This window comes from Podarcis cretensis, assembly GCF_951804945.1.
Source record: "Podarcis cretensis genome assembly, chromosome: 16".
NCBI classification, from domain to species: Eukaryota; Metazoa; Chordata; class Lepidosauria; order Squamata; family Lacertidae; genus Podarcis; species Podarcis cretensis.
The window spans coordinates 12,820,152-12,844,310 of NC_137186.1; the positions used below are offsets into that span (position 1 = coordinate 12,820,152).

The 24,159-nt window shown below is 48.2% G+C and overlaps 2 protein-coding genes and 2 long non-coding RNA genes across 5 annotated transcripts in view; 3 read left to right on the forward strand and 1 right to left on the reverse strand.

The window, feature by feature from the left end:
• The first annotated feature begins 557 nt into the window (after nucleotides 1-557).
• On the forward strand, nucleotides 558-9,468 carry LOC307205752 (calmodulin-1). Its single transcript, XM_079958530.1, has 6 exons — nucleotides 558-805; nucleotides 3,481-3,511; nucleotides 4,167-4,310; nucleotides 5,186-5,292; nucleotides 6,772-6,907; nucleotides 8,816-9,468. The coding sequence occupies exons 1-6, from the start codon at nucleotides 803-805 to the stop codon at nucleotides 8,842-8,844; spliced, it is 450 nt and encodes a 149-aa protein (XP_079814656.1). The 5' UTR covers nucleotides 558-802; the 3' UTR covers nucleotides 8,845-9,468.
• Nucleotides 814-3,350, forward strand: LOC307205920. The gene is made up of 2 exons (XR_013834194.1): nucleotides 814-1,662; nucleotides 1,779-3,350. It is a non-coding gene; the product is annotated as an uncharacterized lncRNA (long non-coding RNA).
• LOC307205925 lies at nucleotides 6,915-8,716 on the forward strand. Its single transcript, XR_013834200.1, has 2 exons — nucleotides 6,915-7,845; nucleotides 7,915-8,716. It is a non-coding gene; the product is annotated as an uncharacterized lncRNA (long non-coding RNA).
• Nucleotides 9,469-10,293: 825 nt separating the features above from the next.
• Nucleotides 10,294-24,159, reverse strand: part of RPS6KA4 (ribosomal protein S6 kinase A4) — a 40,295-nt gene continuing 26,429 nt past the window's right edge. For both annotated transcript variants that reach the window (XM_079958010.1, XM_079958011.1), the window contains exons 10-17: nucleotides 23,306-23,431; nucleotides 20,481-20,614; nucleotides 19,252-19,345; nucleotides 18,802-18,972; nucleotides 17,549-17,740; nucleotides 15,983-16,142; nucleotides 15,526-15,689; nucleotides 10,294-14,435 (exon numbers count right to left, since the gene is read on the reverse strand). In XM_079958010.1, coding sequence (XP_079814136.1) covers nucleotides 14,223-14,435; nucleotides 15,526-15,689; nucleotides 15,983-16,142; nucleotides 17,549-17,740; nucleotides 18,802-18,972; nucleotides 19,252-19,345; nucleotides 20,481-20,614; nucleotides 23,306-23,431 — 1,254 coding nt within the window. In that variant the 3' untranslated portion in view covers nucleotides 10,294-14,222. The remainder of the gene's footprint in view (nucleotides 14,436-15,525; nucleotides 15,690-15,982; nucleotides 16,143-17,548; nucleotides 17,741-18,801; nucleotides 18,973-19,251; nucleotides 19,346-20,480; nucleotides 20,615-23,305; nucleotides 23,432-24,159) is intronic.

Genomic DNA, 24,159 nt, shown 5'->3' on the forward strand with positions numbered 1-24,159 from the left:
GGTTGCAAGGCTTCTAGATGGGGCAATTAGAATAAGATCCAGTAGTTGACTATTGATTCAAAACCATAAAATGTATTTTATATAATCGACTTTTTATTTCTTTTCTTTGTATATTGCGTTGTTGTTTTATTGCTATGGCCGATGGCTGACGCAAATAAAGATTGGTTCATTCATTCATTCATATGCTCCCAGCAGTCCTAAACAGCAAAAGAAATAGGAATTATCACACCCAGCCATCCCTTTTAAGTAAAGCTCCCCTTGTGTGTGTGTGTGCCCCCCCCCCCGATTTCCAACTCCCCTTTAATCACCCTCTAAAAAATACCGCCGACAGCATCCCTTTCCCCTCCCCAACTTCCTCTTCCCCGTAACCCACTTATTTACATTCCCGCCCCCTCCTCCTTCCCGGCTCACAGCACGCCCTGTTTCCTCGCGGCTTCCCCTTTAAGCTGCCTCCCCTGACGCAATGCAGGTGAGGCTAGGCCAATGGGACGTCGGGCGGCGGCGCACGTGACTGCGGAGGGGGCGGGCCCGGGGTTATTTAAAGGGCCGCCTTTCCTACTGCTGCGGCCGCGGTTGCCGGGGGCTCGCGGGAGGGAGGGGAATGCGCGTGCGCGCGGGGCCCGGGAAGTAACGTCCGGCGCTTGCCGTTAGAGCAGAGGAAGAAGAAGAAGAGGAGGAAGAGGGCGAGCGAGAGCGCGTGCGCGAGCGGGGCAACGGCGACGACTCAGCCCCGGGTGGAGGGAGACGGACGCCAGCCAGGAGCCGAGAGGTCGCAGCGCCGCTTCCCCTCCCCCACGTCACCATGGTGAGCGAGGGAGGGGGGCTTAAATGGGGAGGGGGCGAAGCGTGAGGTCATGTGAGGAGGGGGGTCTCGACTCCCCCCCCCCCGCAGTGTGGCGTCTTAAGGAGGGAAGGGGTCAGGCCCCTTTTCTCAATGGAGGGCTATATGGGGAGAGGACCCTCTCCAAAATGAAGATCTGTGTGTTGGGGAGGGGTCTTCCATCATGGAGGTCTTAGGATGGTCAAGTTCAAGATAAATAAGGTTTTTTTAGGATTCACATTCCCCCCCCCCAATAGGATGTGCGTGGAGTTGGGTTAATAAAAGATGGGGGTGCTTCGATATCTGATGGGGACGGAAGATGGGGGCCTTTGTGGCTTTTATCATATTACTGGGTCACAGGGAGGGGGGCTGGGACATCCCACCAATGATGGCATATTATAGGGTGGAAGTTTATGAAGGTGAAGAAGTGGGAGGGGTTCAAAGTGTCTTTCCCCCTTCCACCCCTCATTTTTTATTTTTACCCATGTTGGGGGTTTGAGGAGCTGGAAGTGGATGGGTTAATAGGAGACGGGTGTAGAGGAAGAAAAACCTGTACATGGCCAGCTTTCCCTTTGCAAAGGATGTGGGGGTGATGAAGTCTAAGGGGAATCTTTTAACTTCTCCCCAAAAGCGGGACGAGCCAAGAAAGGAATCACCTCAAAAACAGCTGCACCTGTGGAACACCCTCCCCTTAAAAATGAAGGTGGAAGTCTTCTTGGAATGGGCTGGGGTGGAAGAGTCCCAAAAGGCCTCATAAAAGTATGCAGCACTGGCAGAGAGAGATTTATAAAGGTTGGGATGCTGAGAAGAGGATCCCTTAAATAAGGGCGGATTTGATAAAAGTGTGGATAATGGGATAGTTGGGGGGGGGGTTCCTCATATTCCCCCAAAAGTGGGGTGCTCAGCTAAGAGGCAGTTGATAAAAGATGGAGCATTGGCAAGAAAACTCCTGAAGAAGGAGGGTGATGTGACGAGATAATATGATAAAGGGGTTTGCGTGTCTTGAAATGGGAAGAACATAATAATTTGCAAAATTGAGAGCAGGTGGATAGGAAAGGGGGTGCCTTTAAAAGGAGATTCTGTTGTGTGACTAGAAAACCTCATTTTGAGGGCGCTTGAACTGCTGAGAAACAGAAATGATAGTGGACACCTCATGGGGGAGAAAAGAGGCTTGGGTTTGCAAGGGGGGGTGAGAGTAAGAAGTGGAGGACACACCCTTCAAGGAGTGTGCATGCTTGAGAGAATGACTGTGCTTAAGGCATCTCAAGTTTAAAAATGAGATAATGACAATATATAGACAAGGGTATATTTCAAAGAGAGGATGCATAGGAACGTTGGACTTGGTTGTGAGGAGTGGATAGTAAATCAAAGTTTTAAAAATGCAAAATAATGTGCTTTGTAGAGATCCAGATCATTGGTCCATCTTGCTCAGTGACTCTCTGGGTTTTCTGGCAGAAGTGCTCCCCAGCCCAGCCTGGAGATGCTGGAGCTCCAACCAGGGACCTTTTGCATGCAAAGGAGGTGCTCTTCCACTGAGCTACAGCCCTTACCTAAGGCCTTGCACAGATTGAGAATGGGAATATAAAGGGAGCAGGGGTGAGTCCCAAGACAGATGATGGGGTTGGGAGATGCAGAATGAGCAGACAGGAGGGAGGATCTGTGTTCGTTCTCCCTCTCCCTCATGTGATTCCCATTAAAGAAAGAATTAGGGGAAAGATACTGGAGAAACTGGAAAGAGGAGCTTCCCTGAGAGAGGATAAAAACTCCCCTTATGATTATAAAAGGAGAACATTGAAGGGGTTGGTGTGATGTTGGTCACCCACCTTCTGATGAAGAGGGGAGGGGTACATGTTCCCAGGCTGAAAACGTAGATTGTAGCCTTCTAAGGGCAGAGATCTCCCTCTCTCCTGTTTTTGTGCTTATGCTGTTTTGTAAACCACCATAAATGTTGGTTATAAATAGAAAAATGCTAACAATCTAAAGTGGGTTATTGACACAGGAACTTGGAGCATGTGAAAAGGCTACATAAGGAAGGGTTAGGAGAACTTGAAGTAGGTGAGGTGGGAACCACAGGGGGCAGGAGCCCATCCAAGTTTGGAAGCGGGCAGTACAGGGTGCGTGGAGAAGAGAGTCAGAGAGGAGCTGGTGGCCTCATGTTGCCCTTCTTGAAGGCTGAAGTTGATGGACTGTACCTTGGGAAGAGCACTTGCTTTGCATGCAGAAGGTCCCAGCTTCAATCTCCAGGAAGGGCCAGGAGAGACCCCAAGCTGAAATCCTGATGAACTGCTGACAATCAGTGTTGACAGTCCTGAGCTTGATGGACAAATGGTCCAAGTAAGCGTAAGGCAGGCCTGTGGGTGTGTTCTGTTCTTAGTCCATATCACTCCCTCTACTTGGGTTGAGTGCAGATGTGAGTCTTTGGGAGAGAGTGGAGGCAACAACTGCATTGAGTTCAGAAGTCAATGAGTGTGAGTGAGTGAGTGAGTGAGTGAGTGTGTGTGTGTGTGTGTGTGAGAGAGAGAGAGAGAGAGAGAGAGAGAGAGAGAAATAAATAAATAAATAAATAAATAAATAAATGGGGTGCGGCTGTCATGGACCAGGAAGGTGAGACCTGCAAAACTTAGTAACTTTCTCTCTTCTCCCTCACCATTCTCCTGCAGGCTGATCAGCTGACAGAGGAGCAAATAGCAGGTGAGAAATTATCTTGCTCCTGGGGACAGGAACATTGTCTAAAGGGTTGATGGTACCAGTTGTGTGGCATAAATGCCAAGAGAGCCAGCAATTGGTGCTGGACTTGGTCCTCTATCCAAACTCTTGCTTGGCCCTGAACGTCCTAGCTAAACTCACTGCCTCACAATCTCCCAGCCTTTGCTCCTTTCCTGTGTAAAACAGGAGCATGTGTAATGTCCTTCCTCAAAAGTACTTCTCTGAATACTGCTTGACCGCTACCCTACTGATTTAAACCCTTCAAGCCAGCTGAGTGTACCTTGGAGGGAGGGGAAGTGCATGCTGATGTAGCTGCGTCCTGAAAAAATGCTATTAAAACAGTACTGGGTGTTTGGGCCCAGGATCTTTTAAGGGCTGATGCATTAGGGCGGTTCTGTCCCCCAGCAAGACTTGGATAACCTGCATGGGAGAATACTTGCGTTCTTCCCCCATACACAGCCTGGGTACTCCTTCCCCTCTCCATACCTGCCACGGTGATAACTGGGTTTAGGAGGAGGTTACAAATGTATTCAGCTAGCCCCTTTCCTTTCTGGTTTCCTTTCTGAGTTTGGGGGCTGGGACTTGGGTTGGAGGGGTGAATATCTGGCCCTGAGCTATCTCTCTTCCCTGCCTCTTTCAGAGTTCAAAGAGGCCTTCTCCCTCTTTGACAAGGATGGCGATGGCACCATCACCACCAAGGAGCTTGGCACCGTCATGCGCTCCCTGGGGCAGAACCCCACCGAGGCGGAATTGCAAGACATGATCAATGAGGTGGATGCTGATGGTGAGCTGGGCACTCAAGACTCTGGGGACGAGTGGGAAATGGGGTAGTGCTGGAACAGGTATTGGATTGGAACAGTGCTGGAACTGGAGGATTGGCCCTCCAGTTAGAATTGTCTTGTTTCTTTGGTCCATTTACGTGGTGCAGGTGGGAAATTGACACATTTATTTTAGTCTTTGTAACTTGCCCTAGTGAAAAGTCTCAGGTTTGGGTAACAGTAGTTGTATCCTAGAAGATGCATAAGCCCCAATCCTCATTGGTCAGGGCCAAAGTAGAAGATGGAAGTGAATATTTGGAGGATGCTGGGTCCACAGCAGCCTTTTGGGTGAAAGCGACAGCAAGCTGTCCTTGGTGTGCTGTTGAAACCTGGGCAGGAAGGTGAGGAGTTGCCTTCTTGAACTCACAGGCTGATCCTAGTGGAAGTACAGCCTGGCTTGGCTGCAGGGGTTTGCCACCCTCTGGACTGATTATTCACCCACCACCCAACTGGGCTCCCGCCCAAGTTGTTTGTGGGTGAACTCCCTTAGCTGCCTTCCCAGCTTGAGGATAATCCAAGTTCAATCATGGAATGTTGTGGCTCCTTCCGAAAGAGAGCAGGGCCTATCTGGCACTTACATGGCCCTTTCCCCTTATTCCCCTCAGTTACTTGAACACACACCTGAAACTGGGTTTCTCCACCTACTCTGGTGTCTGGCAAAGCCATTGTTGCCCTGTCCAGGGGGAAGAGGAAAGCGTTTCCAGTAGCCATTGTTCCCTTGAAAAGTATTGACCCTGCTAGGCGGGAGGGCAGACCAGCGGACAAGACTTCCATGTTGCTACACAGGTGATCTCAGCAGCAGTTTTTTAGGCACAGCACTAAAGAGCTGACCCTTCTCCAGGGAATGGCACCATCGATTTCCCAGAATTCCTCACTATGATGGCTCGGAAGATGAAGGACACAGACAGCGAGGAAGAGATTCGTGAGGCCTTCCGAGTCTTTGACAAGGTAGGGGGGCTAATTTTGTGATGAAAAGACTTTTGCTAGGATTCTATACAACTTGTTCACTAGTGGAACTAGTGGCATTCTGCACATGCTCAGCATCCCTTTTCTCCAGTGGATGGCCTACAGCAGGAGAGATGTTTATCCCAGGTGTGGGGATCCTTTGGCCCTCCAGATGTTGCTGAACTACAACTCCCATCATTGGTAATGCTTACTGGGGCTGGTGGGATCAGCCAAAGGTTCTGCTGTCTCCCAGCAGATGAGACTCTAATTCCAAGGCCTCGGGATGGGCTTGGAAAGAGATTTCAAGGAGCCCAAGGGTAGGAATTTTTGAGCTGAACCAGAATGCCAAAAGTTCGTTAGGTCACATCAGTCCTATAGCTAGAACACTAAAACTAACACCAGCTTTCTTGCTGGCTAGCTGCTGTTCTTCCTGGTTGGGATCAACACTTTCACAGAGGTTTTCCAGTCTCTCTGCCCTTTTAGCTCTGCCGCCTTCTTTCTCTTTGAAGCAAAATTATTCCAATGACTGGGGAAAGGTGGTACAATAAAAACTGCTGCTTTTTAGCCAGAGATTGAAAATTGCTGAACACTTTTCCTAGGAACTACTGGCGGCAAGTCCCGTAGTGGTAAAAGCATTTCCCCTTGGTGTCGGCCATTATGATCCTCCCTCTTCTACTACAGAGGATGGTTTGGTGTCCTCCTAGAGATGCAGTTGGTTCACATGGGAGAACAGTGAAGCCAGCAGGCCTGGCTGATGCTCTGTGTGAACTGGGGATGGAGTATTAAGTGCTTCCTAGACTCCTTTGTGAAGTGCAGCTTTTTGGTGAGTGCAGTAACGTTCCTCACACGTTCAGTCTCATTGAGTCGCTTTGGGTTTTATTCTGGGCACCAAATAAGCCCTGGGGCAAGAACTCCACTTCCATCTGAATCCAGGCCACTTGGCCAACTGGCTAGGACATGAGGAATCTGTTCCCCAGGTATCACACATGTTCCCCCTCCCTTCTTTGCAATTTGAGAGAAAATTGTCTGGAGAAAATGTCAAAACAAAAGAAATCTGCAAATAGTTAAAGAATAATTTAGAATCAACTGTAAATTTGTAGAGAGGAGTGGAGAAAGGGTCTCTTTAAGGAAGAAAACATCTTTACAGAGGAATAAAAGTGGAAGGAGAGAGAAAACGGTTAGAAGCCATGTAGCTTGTTTTGTTCCATGGTCCACAGTGGAAAGGATCAGTGTCTGAAGTGTGGGGGTTAAGAAGAGCCTTTCTGTTGGATCAGGTCAGAGGTCCACCAGTTCCAGTATCCTGTTCTTACAGTGGCCAGCAAGAAGGACCACCGCACAGCCATAAATAGTCACATGCATCTGTGCTTCTTCTTGATGTTTCTTTCAAAGTGCATTCATTTGCTTTATGGGGAGGATGGAGTAATAGGTTATTATGGGTGTCGACGTCCTCTGCCTCTCTCCCTTTCCTGGTTCCACACACAGGATGGCAACGGCTACATCAGTGCTGCGGAGCTGCGTCATGTCATGACCAACTTAGGTGAAAAGCTGACGGATGAAGAAGTTGATGAAATGATCCGGGAAGCTGACATAGATGGGGATGGACAAGTCAATTATGAAGGTGAGGAGGGGAGTTGGATGCGGTGGCACGAGTGGCACCACAGAGCCGCCATCCTTTTGGGCAAGTTGTCTTTGTTTCAATGGGTCTTGCTCGGGAATTATGGCCCACATAATTTTCAGAGATTTGTTTAGAAAGATGGATGCTAGAAACTTGTGTAGATCTTTTAAAAAGCCCCAAGAACCTCAATTTTTTATAAAGTGATGGTTTTAACCTATAAAGCCTTACATGGCTCAGGATCTCAATACCTTAAGGACTGCCTCTCCCCATGCAAACCAACCTGGACCCTGCACTTGTCATCTGGGGCCCTTTTCTATATCCCCCTCCCCGAGACCTTCAGAAAGTGACAACACAAGAACGGGCCTTTTCTGTGGTGGCTCCCTGCCGGTGGAATGCTCTCCCCAGAGAGCATATCTTTAGGTGCCAGGTGAAAACATTCCCATTTACCCAGGCCATCGTCCATTAAATAATCTATGACCTGTTAAATGTGGGAGGATTGTTACTATGGTTATTTTATTATTAAGCTGTATGTTATGTTATGTTATGTTATGTTCTGCCCCAGGGTCTCTGGATAAAGGGCGGTATATAAATAGAAATAATAATAATAATGGATAATAATGATGATGATGAAAGGGCAGACTCTGGCCCTGGGACAAATAGTGCCCTGGGTGAGAAGAGCCTTCTTTGTGCCCCTCCCCCATGGTCAGTTTTGCAGGGCTGCTCACAGGGCTTATGGAGACTTGGGCAGGTGTGGTTTGCCTTTGCTACAAAGACCGATACATGTGTGTATGAAGTGAGGGGCCACCAGGGCCACAGGAAACCATTGTTGCATGCACCGACTACATGGGAGAATCCTTGCCCGCAACACCTCCTTGCCCTGGGATCAAATTGCCCGAGAGATGTGCTTCAGTTTGTGGGAATAATGGAATAGGGTTTGGCATGTGCTTCTCCAGAGAACCTCCTCCAAATTCCAAACCCCTTCCGGTGGAGCTTCTTTCTGCTTCCCAGAGCTACATCTCTTCTGGTTGTGATTTGCTGCTGGCCTCCTCTCCGCTGCTCTCGCAGGAAAGCCTTGTGGAGGTTTAGGCCTCTATTCTTCATCACATTCAGCACACACAATGGCTGGGGCTGCAAGTCCCCCTCCCTGAGCTCCCATCACTCTCTCCGCAGCTACCAGAAGTAGGCCATTTGTTGGAATGAGGTAACCAGGCCGGCAAAATCCCCCAGGCCCAGAGTAAGGGTAGATTGGTCTCTTATCTCATTATTGAGTATTTCATTCTGAATATGAGGGTTGGATTCATGATGAGTGCAGTAGCCCAAAAGGAATCTTCAAACGGGAGATCTGTACTTTTGTTGACCCTGCTCATGTATCAGCTGAAGAGTGACTTGAGCAGCTGGAATTTTGCAGGAGTCCATGGGGATACTTGTACATCCTTTACAAGCTACCAGAAGAGGCACTTACCGCCGGATCTACACAGAGTTCTCACTGATGGCAACCACTCCAACATCAGTGGTGCAGATATTTGTGCTAAGCTGGGTCATCTTTGTCAAATTCTATCTCCTGGTAGAGATGCCTTGCAAGTTCATCCATGGTACCAAAATGACTGATGTCTTCCCAAACATCTGAGTAGCACTATGAAGTCTCCTGACACTACTTGCTTTCTTTCCGTGCCAAAGTTGTTAAGCTTTTTGGGCAAAATCACAAAAAGCCGTTTTTGAGCACTGCACTGCCATACGTCTGGATATGTCTTGGAAAATCCAGACCTATGGCAACCCTAGGTAAGCACTTAAAAAAATAAATCCATTATTTTTATCTTTTAAAATTCATTGGTAGGAGGATATATTTGGAAAGGTGCCTGCCTCTTGACTGTCCTGACTTACTTCCTTTTCCTGTCTCCTTTGCTCCTGTAGAGTTTGTACAGATGATGACTGCCAAATAAGAGAAGCAGCGGCCACCCCTTTCCCTTTCCCTGTGCAGAATGGAAGGACTTGTCTGCTTACCATAGAAATCTTCTCCAGCTCCTCCTGTCTGTCTGGCACTCAACGCCTCCATTGATGCTTTAGCGGTTTGTGGCCATTCTCTGCTGTCTCTTCCCCTCCCTCTTGGTTTACATGCTTGTGCCCGCGGTGGGTACAGCTGGGATGGCAGGAAGCCAGCGGAGAGCCCTGGCCAGGAGAAGCGACGCAAGGCCCAACCCCTAGCATTGTGGGTGGCCCAGTGGTGGAGAGGGGCTGCTGTAGTGAAGGCGCCCCTCCACCTTTGGCTCCACCGCTGCCTTGTGCCTGCGCTCCCTCCCTCTCCAAAGGCCACACCCCAGTTAGTGTGTAACCCTTGCATCCATGGACTGTTTTGTTCAGCTGAGTGCCTCCTTCCGCCATCTGCAGTTGTCTTCCTGGGAATATCTGCATATCTTGGGTATATTGTAACTGTTAAACCTCTTAATAATTGCCGTGCCCTACCCCCTCTTCCCTTACCTTCCAGTGGCTTCAGGGAATGATTCTGTTCCATTCCAGTTGGTGTACGGTTTCTTTTTCTTCTTTTGAATAAAGTCTGTGTGTTTCAATAGGGTGGGCCCAGCGTGCTTTGTCTAAAGACAGTTTGCTCCTTCAAGGCAACAGGCTCATCATCTGTTCCTCTCACCGGCTTGGAAACAGATCTCTGTAGAGATCCCCTTCCCATGCAAAGAGCTCCACAGGTCCCTTTTCATTCTTGTCTTCCCAGAAACTAGAGAATAGCATTTTCTCACAAGCTTCCCACCTTGTGTGAATCATCACGGGGGCTGTTTCTGGTTCTCTTGGATGGGGGTGGCTTAAAAATGGGGCATTTTAGCCTGTAGGGAGGTTTTATTTGTGCATTAGGGGTGCTTTTGATGACCTCAGAGCAGCACCAGATTGGTGGAAGTCAGAAGCTACAGCACACTAGGTGTCCAACATGGGAAAGAGTCCAAAAAGTGGGCAAGGCAAGAGAAGGAAATTCTACACTGGCATCCAGAACTGCAGGTGTGGCCACAGGGGGATCCTTATGGGCAGAGGATGGGGGCTGCAGTTGGATTTCTGGGGCCCAATGAAAGCACAATCAAGGGATCATCTTGAGTTCTGCATGTTAACCTTGACACATACCCTGTTCCAGGCCTATTGCACCAAGCTGTGTAAATCAAACCAGAGGTCAACCGCACAATTTCCATTTTGCCTTTGAATTGTCCTGGGTCCAGTATATATCTATGAAATCCAGTTCAGTCTGGCCAGGTTTATCTCATGACTGGTAAGTGCTCCGGTTTTGGCTAAGTGGGCAATTGGACCTTGCTGTTGCATTTGGTGACAACCTCTGTTGCAATTGGAGAGGGAGGCATAGGCTTCCCTGTGCCAAGAGTAAGACAAAACACGTTGGCTTCAGAGGTGATTTTTATTTTCAAATAAAAAATACACAAGGTTTGGTTGCATGGATGAGATGCCCCTGATGGCTGGTTCTTGGCCTTTTGTGCTGCTTAGAGAAGGACTTAAGAATACATTCCCACTCAATCCTCCACCATCTCTTCAGCATAGAGTATGGGGGATATGGCAATTAAGACATACACGCACGCACACACATACATATAAACACAAACATACATGGATACCCAGTTCCCCAAGGAGGGGGAGCCCCCCTCCCCAAATGAAAAAAGCTGCCAAGTGCAAAAAACATGAACGAGGGGGAGCAGCTGGCAAGACTCTTTTCGGTAAGCATCTCTGCTACAAATCTAAACTTTTTAAACGGCAGTTATTGTCGTGCTATTCCCAAAAGGGGAAATGTAGTTTTGGTACAGGTGCTGAGAATTCCTTGTTTGAGATCTTTGCAGTTTATTTAAATAGAGTTCCTTAGCTGAGAGTCCACTTAAAACAAGTTAGATGGTTCAAATAAGTAGCATAGACATATGCCCAGAGTTTCTCTGTTAAACACTGGCCCATTCACACTGGTGATGAAGCAAGAATGAGTTCTCCTGGGAAGAACAGATACGTGTTTCACATTCGCTCACTCCCAAAGGGAATGGAAGCAGAAGAGCTGTTTTGGGACCCTCTCCCCATCATACTGTGACCAAAACAAACACATTTTCTCTCCTCTAGTCCATTTTCCTTAAATCAGCAAGAAGCATTTGGGAGCTGCCGAGGAAATCCAATTCATCTCCGAAAGAAATTGCACTTTGTCATGCCCAGGAAGGGGGGAAAAGGTTTTTTTTTTGGGGGGGGGAATATTATCTGCGGTTTCACTTTCTTGCCCCTCTATATCAGTTAAAAAGGGGTGGGTGGGTGGATACTTTGTGAAACACGGAAAAGAAAGCATTTGGTTAAATATTTTCCCTTAAGGTGAACACTTTATATTCTAACACCAAAGCTAGATTAGCTATAAATAGTGAGGTGAGAGCAGTTTTCTTCAGCTGTTGAGGATGTAAAGTGATTACTGAGGGAATTCAAGCTAGTTAAGAGGCTGACCTCACTGCATATCCTGGGTTGAATGGATACAGCTAGTCAATCCATGAAATAGATTCCAAAATTTCTACTTTTTGGGGTTGGCGAGGGAGGAACCTCCTATTTCCCTCTCTCTGGCTTCAAAGTTAGCAGGTAGTTTACATCTCTAATTGCACTTCCCTTTAAAGTGACTAACAATGCACTCCTATCTATGTCTACTCAGAAGCAAGTGCTATTGTTTCAGTGAGACTTCCTTCTATGTAAATGTGTAAAGGATTGCTGTCTAAACCTAATTCTCCCTTTTCCTGTATTATTTCAGGGCATTCTGGCATCTTATTATTATTTTACTACAATAACATTTTCATTCCAGATTTGATAATTCTAGACAGACACATACACATGGCTTTCTATTCATACACTTGCTATATACTAGAATTTCTTAGATCTGGGTCTCAATAATCTTTGAGAGCCTGCTGGGTCAGGCCAAAGTTCTATCTGGTCCAGCATTCTGTTCTCACAGTGGCCAGGCCTATGGGGAACACACAAGCAGGAAATGAGGACAGCCTCTTCCGCTGTTTTCCCTCCCATTATTCAGAAGCATGGTGCCTTTGAGCCGGGAGGTAGTACACAGGCACTAGGACTAATAGCCATTGATAGCCTTGTCCCCCTTTAAAGCCATCCAAATTGGCGGCCATCAACTATGGCTGTGAGTTCCATAGTTAATTACACACCTTTTAAATAATTCCTCCCTTTTATCTCTTCTGAATCTCCTACTAGCCTTTATTGACTGACCTCAGGTTTCAGTCATTCCCCCTTAATCAGATGAACAGATGCTAGGTAATTAGAATCCCTCAGTGCTCTATAAACACGTACAATTATTTGCTTTTAAAAGCTTAGACTTTTGACAAAATTTGAACATAACCTTTCTGCAACAGTAGTGTAAGCAAAAAGGGGTTACAAAAACCCCCCACAAAGTAATCATAGAATTGTAGAGTCGGAAGGGGCGCTCAGGGTCATCTCCAACCCACCTGCAATGCAGAAATCTCAACTAAAGCGTCAGTGACGTATGGACATCCAACCTCTGCTTAAAAACTTCAAATGTTGCAACATGACTTTCACATTCATTTATACAGTCACAGATGGGCTGGGTCTTAGTAGTAAAAAAATAAATCTGAATTTTGGAAATGGGATCTCTGTGCAAACTGCCAAGTTGTGATGAGCGAAATTCTAAATTTCTGTTTATTTTAATGATCCTATCCAAGCTAATGCAATCAGGATCCTGCTCTCAAATTAGAAGTGAGCAAAAGTCAACGCTTCCGTTTTGTCTGTCTTAAAAAGTGGGAAATAACTGGTTCTAACTAAAATCTGATTCCAAGTGCAGTTACAAGGTGTTAACAGAATTGGATTTAACAATGTGATTTAACAAAGTTCCTTCCCCATCTTTCAACATTTTATCTTGTTCTACCTCTTAAGTGAACAAGGAGATGGGACAGATTTCTGAAGCTGAGAGAATGATTTTCTCCCTTCCCACTGCTAAATTCAAGTGTGTTATCACACAAACTCCACCCCTCAAGCCTGCCTGCAGCATTTTATTTTATAAAAAACATACAGATATTTCTCTCTTTCTAAAAATATACTCACTCTCTCTCTCCTCCTCAACATTCCCACCCTCTCATCCCATTTTTGTTTCCTGAAGTGCCTGAGCTTTAATATACAAAATCTCCCAGCACAGTAGATTCTGCTGTCATTGTAAGGCAAAAACCAAAGATCCTTTTTGCCCCACATTATCAGAAATTTGGGGGAATCCCTCAGCAGACATCTCCTCCCACCCCCTACCCCGCTTTTCCGCAGAGGTTCCTATTTGGCTTGTTAACCCAATTGCATCCACGGTGCATCCTATATTAAATAAAGTGGTGAGTGATTCTGCCGCTTCCCCCCCCCCCACCCTGCCCCGTCCCTGTGATACACAGCCTTTGTTCCCTGCCTGGCCCTGCTCCTCTGGGTTGTATCCCCAAGTAGACCCATTGAAACAAATGATCCCAAGTTAGCATGCCCATTCATTTCAGTGGGTCTTCTCTGTGCATTACTAATGTTAGAGACCACCCTCTGTCGTTTAACAATAGCGGGAGGTGCCGAAAAGTTTCCTTGGCACTCGGCTGTCTGCCAGGATAAAAACCTGCCTGTTTTTTTGCTGTTTTTTAGCAGCCTTTCCCAGGAGAAAATGTCTACACACACCCTCCCGCAATACATGGTTTTGGACTCAAGGGAGGCAAATCCACATCTTAATGAAAATAGCTCAGCTGCTTTTGGCTGGGTTCCTCTCCAATTGTAACCCCTGACCTTAAATCACCTGACTCCAGTCCCTCAGGAAAAGGGACCAGCCCCTCTTGTGCTTTCAGGGGGGAGGGCTGGGACGGAGAGGCATCACCTCCACATGGCCTCCGCTTGATCAGTGTAAAATAACTCCACACCTACAACCCAACCTCTCCTGGCCCTGCCTTTGCAATGGGACGGCAGGCCCTGAACCATCAGAAAGAGAACACGGATTTGGTATTTAAAAAGGTGTGGTGCCTTCTTATGGGGCTGCCCCATGGTCTCCTTGTTCTCCCTACAGCAACTGAGCGCCCTGCAAGAATCACAAGGAGTCGTCCTCTGGGCAGGGGGTGGGGGCTGCAAATCTTTCCCCGCGGAGAGAGTTTTCCTCTGAAAGACGTGGGCCACTTTGAACAACAAAACAGACCCCATCATGAATGAAGGTGGGGGTGGAATCGGGGGAGTGGGGTGGAGGGAGGGGGCTTCCTCCCTCAACAGCAACATAGACAATAAATACCCACTTCCCTCCTGACCAAGCGATGCACCTCCTCTCCCCAGGGTGCTATGAGGGAGGGTCGTGGCAAACTCTGGGAACCTTGGCTTTGTGGGGGCGAGAAGAAGTCGCGGAGGAGGAGGACGAGGAAGAGGAGGAGCTGCTGCTGCTGCGACGGGCTTCGGCGCCAGTGCTCGACATCTTCAGTTTGCGTCGCTTGGCAAGGGGGGCGTGCTCCACGCTCTTCAGGAAAAAGCCTTCGCGCTTGCCCTTGTTAAAGGCCTGGGAGAGGAGAAAGAGTTGAAGCTTGAGGGTTTGTCCTTTTGTCTCGAAACCCTAGCCACCTTTTTTAGGTTTGTGGGCAAAATTTGGGTTTTTGAAGAAGTGCCAACCCATCTGGTCAATCTCTTCCCACTCCCCCAGATCAGCCAACAACCCTCCTCCAGAAAGCTGGAAAGAAAGTGCTTTTCCAAGTGATCTGGGATCAGATCCAGTAGAATTAAAACTATGTCTTTGAAAGCACACAGATGAAAGAGGAAGTAGGAAAGAGTGCTGTTTTCCCACTTTCCTCCTTCCACTCTGCATACTTTTCAAGGGAGAAGGTAACCACCCTCACCGGATGGTAAAGCTGCCATCCGACTGCCATTTACCGTATTTCTCGCTCCATAAGAAGCACTTTCCCCCTCTTAAAATTTAAAGGGAAATGTCTGTGCGTCTTATGGAGCGAATGTGTGGTCCCTGGGGCTGGGGAACCCGGGCTTCCCCCGCCAGCCCCACAAGCTCGGGGAGCAGCAGGAAGGCTGTGCGCAGTCTTTCTGCTGCTCCCCGACCTGCTTTTTGGGGCTGGCGGTGGGGGAAACCCGGGCTTTTGCGGGAGGTGGGGGATGGGACAGAGTGTGGCTGCCCTTCTCCCTCCTCAGGAAAAAGCCCCCAAGAGCCACACACACACTCCACACGGCTCATGAAATGGAGCGCTGAGCAGAGCCTGGGATGCATACAGGCTCTGCTCAGCACTCCCTTTAAATAATATTTTTTTTCTTGAATACCCCCCCCCCCAAAAAAAAAGTAGGTGCGCCTTATGGTCAGGTGCGCCTTATGGAGCAAAAAATACGGTATTCCTCTCAACACTCAGGCCCAACATAACACGAAAAGCAGTGTTCGGGAAACAAGATGGCCGTTGCTCCAGAGGAGCTGTGCCACGCCTTAAGGTTCGTAGGGTGAGTGTAACCTATGAACCTTGCAGGCTGCACCAGCACAGGAGTGCCCCCACCCCCGGCAGGATCCTCTGAACCCTGGTGCTCCCCAGCCATTATATTTCGTCTCATTCGGTTCCCCCAAAGAAACTTCCTGCTCGGGTTGTCCAGCTTCTTACCATAAAGGCAACGTTGACGCCAGTTCGCACGGCAGGCCCTGAGCTCTCCAGAATGTCCGGAGTCATGAGGGGTGTGGAAGAGAGGGCGCTTCCATCTTGGAGCCACTCGCTGTAGCGCAAGCTCGACATCTTCAGCCGCTTGACAGGATCCACTGTGAGGAGGCCTGAGAAGAAGAGAGCAAGCGAGGAAGAGGGAAGATGCTTACAGACCTTCTGAAATCCCCAAATCCACAGATAACCCTGATTCAACATTTTATTTGAGGGTTGTTTTTATGGATACAAAGGAGCTTCTTTCAGTCCTAAGCCGGGTTTTTCCAAAACCTTCAGAATCTCAAGTGCAAAATGTTTTTACCTCATTTCCCTAGCACCAACTGAGTCCCCTCAACCTTCCCATTCTCAGAAAGGAACACGCCATGTATGTTTCCCCAACTGGTGCCTAAGTGTATTCCCCCATCACCTCTAACCAGCTCCTTTGCCTCTTCAGAAACATTCTTCCAGGCCTCGCCCTCCAGAGAGAATTGCCCCTCCTTGATCTTGTGCATGATCTCGGCTGCATGGTTCGCTGCGCTCCCTTCCTGACTGCTGTGGAAGGGGACCTGCCCAGAGAGCATGGTGTACTGGAAGAGAGAGGGTGGGAGGAGAGAACAACAGAAAGGACAACGGTTTTCAAAATAAGTACAATTAAAAGCAATACAACTACAAACAGAAACACAGTGAGGAGTAAACTGCATTAAATAAAGGTAAAGGTAAAGGACCCCTGACAGTTTAGTCCAGTTGCGAACGACTCTGGGGTTGCGGCGCTCATCTCGCTGAGGGAGCCAACATTTGTAGCCAGTTTTTCCGGGTCATGTGGCCAGCATGACTCAGCTGCTTCTGGCGAACCAGAGCAGCGCACGGAAATGCTGTTTATCTTCCCGTCGGAGCGGTACCTATTTATCTACTTGCACTTTGATGTGCATACCTGAACTTAAATAAGCACCAGGTTAGCTATTGGCGGGGCTTTCTTCAGCTCGAACTCACCGAAACTCAGTTCTGGCATGTCTCAGGTGGGCCCCATTGCCATTATAAGAGAACAAGGTAAACGCTCAGGGTGATTTCTGGCACCTCTTTTTCTAGAAAAATGGCACTGGCTATTGGGCTGCAAGACATCCATCTCTTTGTGAGGGCTATTATGTATAAATCCTCTCCTCAAGGATACATGTGAAGTCGTGAGGCACAATAAGAGTTTTCTATTTACAGAGCTGATAAAGGGAAGCCAAACTTTCTCAAATTGGTCTTTCTTGACCAAGTCCCTACACACCCTGCTCGCTCTCTCTCTCTCTCTCTCTCTCTCTCTCTCTCTCTCTCTCTCTCTCTCACACACACACACACACACACACACACACACTCTCTCTCTCTCTCTCTCTCTCTCTTGTTGTTTTTTAATTGAAAACTAATTGTCACCTGTCCAGAGACTTAGGGATAGGGATAGGGAGGGATCAATATAATACAGAAAATCAGTAACTACAAGTAACAGAAAGAAAAGGAATCTGAGTTTGTTAAGAGTACAATGAAGCAAGTTACTAGCGCTCATGCTTTGCTGAAGGAAGCACCAGAAAGTGGTCAAGAAGTACTAGAAAGGGTGAAGGTGGTGCTGGACTTGGAGGGAGGTCGTGGCACTGCTAATCAGGAATGGGATGCAGGGTTTGGGGTGGGATGGAATGAGGGTGTGGGGAAGGAGAGAAGGAGACAGGATCGTTGTGTGGCAGGGGGCAGTGAAATCCGCAAAAGAAGTTTCTGCACACTCATTTTAAGTTGTGCCCTACCCTGCAACCTAGGATGATTTAAGGCAAAATATAGATGCTTTATTAAATATGTAAAGAGGCAGCAACGCTGCTTGTGAAAAGGGAGAAACCAGGAGAAGAGAAAGGAATGGAGGAGCTTGTGTTGTGGCCTGGATGGCGCCCCCCCCCCCCACCGGGTAACCACAGCCCTCAGGCCAGTCCCACTGACCTCTCTTCATTTGCACCGCGTCTCCACCTACCAAGATAACCCCCAAGCTCCAAAGGTCGCAGGACTCATCATAGCCCCCATCCTGCAAGAGTTCAGGTGCGGCATACTGCAGGGTGAAGCAGGGCGTCTGCATGGGCTGCGAGTTTTGGGGGCGCAGGCGGGCAAAGCCGAAGTCAATCACCTTCACGGGCGCTCCTTCTGACTCGTCCGCGTACAGGATATTCTAAGAGGGGTCGCACCAAAAATAACAGTCAGCCTGAGTCATCTCTCTTTTTTTTAAGGATAGCAATCAACAGCCGTGCCTAGACAGAGATCTTCTCAGAAGAGCACCCTCCCCATCCCTGCAGCAAACCATAGGTCCCATGCGCCAGCTCTTGTGAGTTCTCTGATAGCCTCTGAGCTCTCATTTGTGACCAGCCAGCAGCCAGGCATGTGCCAGCTGTACCCAGAGCCCTTTAGGGCCAGTGGCCACACCTGGAATATCGGAGTTCCGTGGGCACCAGTCACAAAATGGCTGCAGTGGGGGCGCAGCACAACACAAAAATAGATGTCACATCTAAAAGAGCAGGAAAAGAGCCAGCACCACAAAATGGTGTGGACATCCCTTCCCCACCCCCAGGGAAAAAAGGACACTTTCATGTTTGCTGTGCGCTAGCAAGAAACCTTTTAACATGGCAGCAGCTATGTTCTAGAATGCTCGGCCAATTTGTACTGTTTTCAACACCTGATGAAAATGCTTTGGTTTGGATGGCCCAATCTACTTAAACTCTACGAATTAGGAGTTGTATCCAGCTTACTCCTCTCACGAGTAGACCTGCTGATGGCAAGGAGTCTGTTCTGAGTAGGAGTCAGGTGGATCCAACCCTTTATTTATATTTTGATAATGCTATTATTGTATATCCAGTTGTTTTTAAAGTCAGTGTAAATATCTTATACTATTTTATGTAAACCGCTGAGAGATTTATGTATTCATTTGGTCTATAAATGTTGCTAAATCAATAAAAACTTCTTGTGGTCTTCACCAAGCCTTGTTTGCAGCTGAGTCCCAGAGAACTTAGGAGGAAAGTGTGTTTGTGTGTGTGTGTGTGTGTTGTGTGTGTGTGTGTGTGTGTGTGTGTGTGTGTGTTTGTGTAAGAGAAAGTTTGCTTTGCTGTTGCACTGTCATTTTCCAGGAGGCATCGGCAAGCTCTTGCTGCCTGTTCTCTATTATGGAGGCTGTGGGCTTCCTGTCACCCCTCCCTCCCTCCCTCCCCACCAGCTCCCCACCCTGCTCTCCCCCGTTACCTCAGGCTTGAGGTCACGGTGCACTACCCCGGTGTCGTGCATGAAGCTGATGGCGGAGACCAGGCTGCGCATGATCTGGCTGGCCTCCGACTCGCTAAAGTGCTGCTTCTTCTTGATGCGGTCAAGGAGCTCCCCGCCCCGCAGCAACTCCATCACCAGGTACGTGTGGTACTGTAGGGAAGGAAGAGAAGAGAGCAGCTCAATCCAAGAATCTCCAGGACACGGGGCCGGTACTTAAGCCCAGAGAACTACCTGGGAATAGGGGTGTGTGTCGCATCTGGCTCTGTGATTGGCAGGCAGCTTGCAGTGTCTGGATTGGCCAGCACGGGTTGAAGTTCTAGGAGTCTGGCCTTCTTTCCCTTCCTTGCCCAGCCAGTACAGCAGTCTCTTTAGCCCTCTCTACAGGGAGGGCAGAGAGAGCCTGGCGTGGAAAATTCACAGGACCATTACCTGGTCAGTATGGACGTCGTGCAACTTGACGATGTTCGGGTGGGCTTCGCAGATCTGCAAGGCAGCCACTTCGCGCTGTGTGTTCACTTCCATCCTGGATTAGGGGTTGGGGTGGGGTACAAAATGGGATAGCTTTTTTATTTCAACATCATACACAGCAGCTGTCAGACACATGGAAATACACTGCTATTTAATTTTTACTGTCTGGCAGAGAGAGAGGTGAAGAAGGAGCCAATGGCCAGGACCTATAAATCAAATCTCCAATCCATTAGGAACATAAGAAGTGCCTGCCTGCTGGACCAGGCCAAGGGCCTATCTAGTCCAACATCCTGATCTCACATTGGCCAACCAGATGCCTGCGGGACGCCTGCAAGCTGGACATCAGCACTACAGAAACTCTACCCTCCTGTAGTTTCCAGCTACTTTTTTGCTAAAGCTTTAAAAAAGATATACACAAATTAAGATCAACTACAAAGTAACTTTATAATACAAAAGGATTTTAAAAAACTAACCCAAACAAAAACAAAAACAAAGGAAGAGGAAAGAAAAAGAAAGAAAGAAAGAAAGAAAGAGAAGAAAGGAGGAAGGAAGGAAGGAAGGAAGGAAGGAAGGAAGGAAGGAAGGAGAAAAAGAAAAGAGAAAAAAAGAATACTAACTGGCATTCAGAAGCATTACTGCCTCCGACAGTGGGTGTGAAACACAAGCCATCAGGGCTAGAAGCCACTAACATTCAGAAAGTAATTAAGGCTCTGCTGGATCAGAGCCAAAGGCCCATGGAGTCTGGCATCATGCGTCCTTCTTGGAAGCCTAACAAGCAGGACATGAGCATCAGAGCACCCTTCTCCTGCTTCTGGCAAGTGAGATTCAGAGGTAGACTGCTTCTGAACCTGGAGGTTCTATTCAGCCTTAGTCAGTGATGGAACTCTCTTCTTCCTCCTCTGCCATGGATGTGACCAACACACTTTTAAAGCCACCTTAAGTTCTCAGAGTCACAGCCCCAAAACTAGTGGCAGTGAATTCCCTTGAACTGATTATGTATGGCGTGAAGCAGGTGTGGGGAAACCTTTGGCCCTCCTGGTGTTGCAGCAGCGCCATTCTGATGTTCTTATTGAAAAAGAAAATGTCCATTTTGACATTGTTCAATGTCAAAATGTCCTGCGAGTTTCTGGGTGGAAGAATTCCTTCAGGAGGGGGAAGGTGTGTGCATGGCAATGAAGAGGACCAAGTACCTTTTGCTGATTATCTTGACGGCGAATTCTGCCCCGTTCTGGCGCTGCCGACAGCGGCGGCACAAGGAGAAGCTGCCCTCACCCAGCGGCGTCTCTTTCAAGTCCATCTCATACTTTTGGAAGAACGAAGAATCCTGCACAGAGGAGGAGGAGCTTTAGAGCAGAACCCACAAAGAAAGAACTTCTCCCAATCACACACACACTCTGGGGTGAGGAAGATTTTTGGCCCAGTGGGGTGGAGCATTACCTCCCTACATCCCCATTGGCCAACACTGGCAGATGGGCAGGACTACCCACTTGTCAATCATCCGACACCATAACACTATCAGGTGACTGACAGGCGGGTGGTCTCACCTCACTGTCACAAGTTCACCCAAGGCAATGGGGGAGAAATAGGATTGTTTCCATCCCGCTAAGTTCTACTCAGAGCTGACCCACTGAAATTAATGAACCAAAGTTACTCATGTCAATCAACTGAGTGTGAATTTCATAAATTTAATCTGCCTACATGCTTGAGATTAAATAGCAATAATAATAATAATAATAATAATCTGTTACGAATACACAATAAACCTGAAAATGAAAGATTGTTTGGACTTTTAAATGCAAAATAATAATAATGATACGATGATATTGGTGATGCTAAGCAGCAGCCAGGTAGCTTTGACAAAGCCTGGATAATAAACAGTGAAGCCTTTTAGGCCACCATTTTTATTTTTATTTTTTAAAGCATCTCTGAAAGTGGATGGAAGCCTTCCAGCATTGCCTTCCTGGGGATACAGCTGCAGGATGAATGCCCAGGCCCACGGATGGCTGGTTCCAGAACGTGGGACAATCAGGCCTTGGCACCGAGTCCATGGGGCAGCTCAGCCAGAGGGGTGGAGGGAAGAAGTGTGTTTCTCTTGGGACAGCCCTCTGCTGACACAGCCCAGTGCCCTTCCTGCTTCACCATGGGCCTCCCGGCTGAAAACTGGTCATTATACAGCAGGCAATGAAGGTCTTTTGCCCAGGAGCCCACCAAAACTTATTGCTGCAGGTAAGCCACTCCTGCACACCTGGCTTCTCCTCCTAGGGAGCTTTTGCCCTAGATTTGGGACTGATACGAACTATCCACCCCCAAATGTGAAAATGTTGTGAGGGCATGCTTTGAAGTGGTTGTCTGGAGAAGCCCTGGGTAGCACCAAATCCAAGCAACTTTGGTACTGTTGTTTTCTGCCAATCAGGGCATATCGTGAGAAGGTTCAGAGAATGCTTCCCTCGGCAACTGCCCGGTTCTCCCTAAGGCACTAGCTCGTGGGCCAAATTTGGCCCGCCAGGCCTGCTCATGTGGCCTGTGAGGCCATTTCCTCCAAACTACATTCACCTGTGCCTGAGGTGGGGCAGGTAGAGAAACGGCTGGGAAACATGTTAATCCCTGCAATGACCCTGTGAGGTAGGTTCAGAGGCTGTGACTGACTCCAAGGTCACTCAGTGAGCTTCATGACCGAGTGGGGATTTGAACCCTGATCTCCCAGGTCCTAGTCCAACACTCTAACCATTACGCCACACTGGCTTCCTAGAGTACTTCTGCTATGGGGCAGTGGTATGGATGAAGTAGGTAAATAAATACAGTGGTACCTCGGGTTACATACGCTTCAGGTTACAGACTCCGCTAATCCAGAAATAGTGCTTCGAGTTAAAAACTTTGCTTCAGGATAAGAACCAAAATTGTGCTCCAGCGGCGGGGCAGCAGCAGGAGGCCCCATTAGCTAAAGTGGTGCTTCAGGTTAAGAACAGTTTCAGGTTAAGAACGGACCTCCAGAACGAATTAAGTACTTAACCTGAGGTACCACTGTATGGGGAAAGCAAAATGACACTTTGAGAAGGATCTGAAATATTTTCCTTGAAGCTTGAATTAGCTTTATTCTGGATTGTTTTCTTTTGAGATTTTTTTTCTTTAAAATATAAAGTGGTATACAAATGAAATTGACAACAACAACAACAGAGCTGAACTCCCTACATATCAGCTGATGAGTGGGGAGTTCAATCCTGCTTGGTCATTATTCTATCCCTGTGGGCCAACTTTGACCGATGGGCAGAACCGGATGTCAGGGACTGGCAGGACGAAGAGGAGTGGTGGGAGGTACCAGCTGGGGAACTCTCAAAGGAAAACCCAGAGGAGGAAGGCTCAGAGCCAGGGGATTGGTGGAGGGACAGAGAGGAGCGGTCGGAGGGAGAAGATTGGTGAGAGGAGGAAGCTGGAGGGGCAACAGGGGTTAGTGAGCAGGAAGAACCTGCGACAGGGAGCAGTTCAGACTCCAAAGCAGAAGCAGAGGTGGGGACTCAAGAGACTGCAGAAGAATCCAGGAAGTCTCCCCCTCCTGTTGCAAGAAGCTCCTCTCCCCCCAGACTCCAAGAACACACAAAGTCACAAAAAGAGCAGGTGTGCAGAGGAAGTTTGAGACTGCTTGGGGAATATTCAGGAGAGAAAGAGCCTTAAGGGTAGTAGGAGACGTGGACCTTCAGTCCTGGCAACTGCTACATAGGGGCAAGGCTGAGTTGTATTTCATTTCTTTGAATAAAGTGTTAATGTCACAGGCATCAGAAATTTGCTTCCCTTCTTGCTGACCTGCGTCTGACTCCACCCACCTGCCAATCACCTGATGGTGGGCCCCCCACCTGTCAAAGTTGGGCTGCAGGAGGGGAGAGATAAAGATCTGGCCTGCTAGGTCAAAAAAGCTTCTTCAGCCTTGCCCTAAGCTCAAATGCTTTCACCACCACGGCCTCAGCAGTTTCCCCCAACCTTCTGTGGCTCCCTGCATCTCCCTCCCAAGGGCAGACGTTACCTTCATCATTGCACTGCGGGCCACAGCAGCACTTCCTGGGCGCTCCCCGTCCAGTGCTGCTCCGAGCACGTCAGCTGTCACAGCGTTGCGGTTGAAGAGGATGGAAGGGGCAATGAAGGAGTATCCCTTTAAAAACAAATCCGTGCAGAGGTTGGGAGTCAGCAGGGTCCTCTAGAGCAGTGTTTCCCAACCTTGGGCTTCCAGCTGTTTTTGAACTACAACTCCCATCATCCCTGACTAGCAAGACCAGTGGCAAGGGATGATGGGAATTGTAATCCAAAAACAGCTGGAGGCCCAAGGCTGGGAAACACTGCTCTAGAGTGCTTTACTCTACCTAGTACATGCATCTTTATGCACATTCCTTGGGCTGGGGAACTGCACTATGGAATTCAGAGATGTGCAAACATTAAAGGATGGCCGTGTTATGGTTCGCATATTGTTTTGGAAAAGAGCACATTTGACTACTTTGCCTTTCAATGCAACCTGCATCGTATATCTCCCCAATCCCTAGTCTGGAAGGGCTTTCAGCCTGCAGTTCCGTGTCAGGCCACCTGCTCTGCATGCAGGAGGTCCAAAGTTCAAGTCTCTTTGCATGTCATTGTAAGTCAGAGTACAGCACAGCATCTCGTCTGATCCCAGGACTAAGGTTAAGGTCTCTCTTAAACTGTGACCTGCAGCCATAGGACATGCCATGGCTACAGACTGTGGTTAAGGAGAAGATAACCACGATCCTGCATTCAGAGGACATGCTATAAGATGCCCCCATGTATAAGACGCCTCCTATTTGTGGGGACTCAGATTTCAGAAAATGGGGGAGATATATCTGTGTACAAGACGCCCCCCTAATTTTTCAC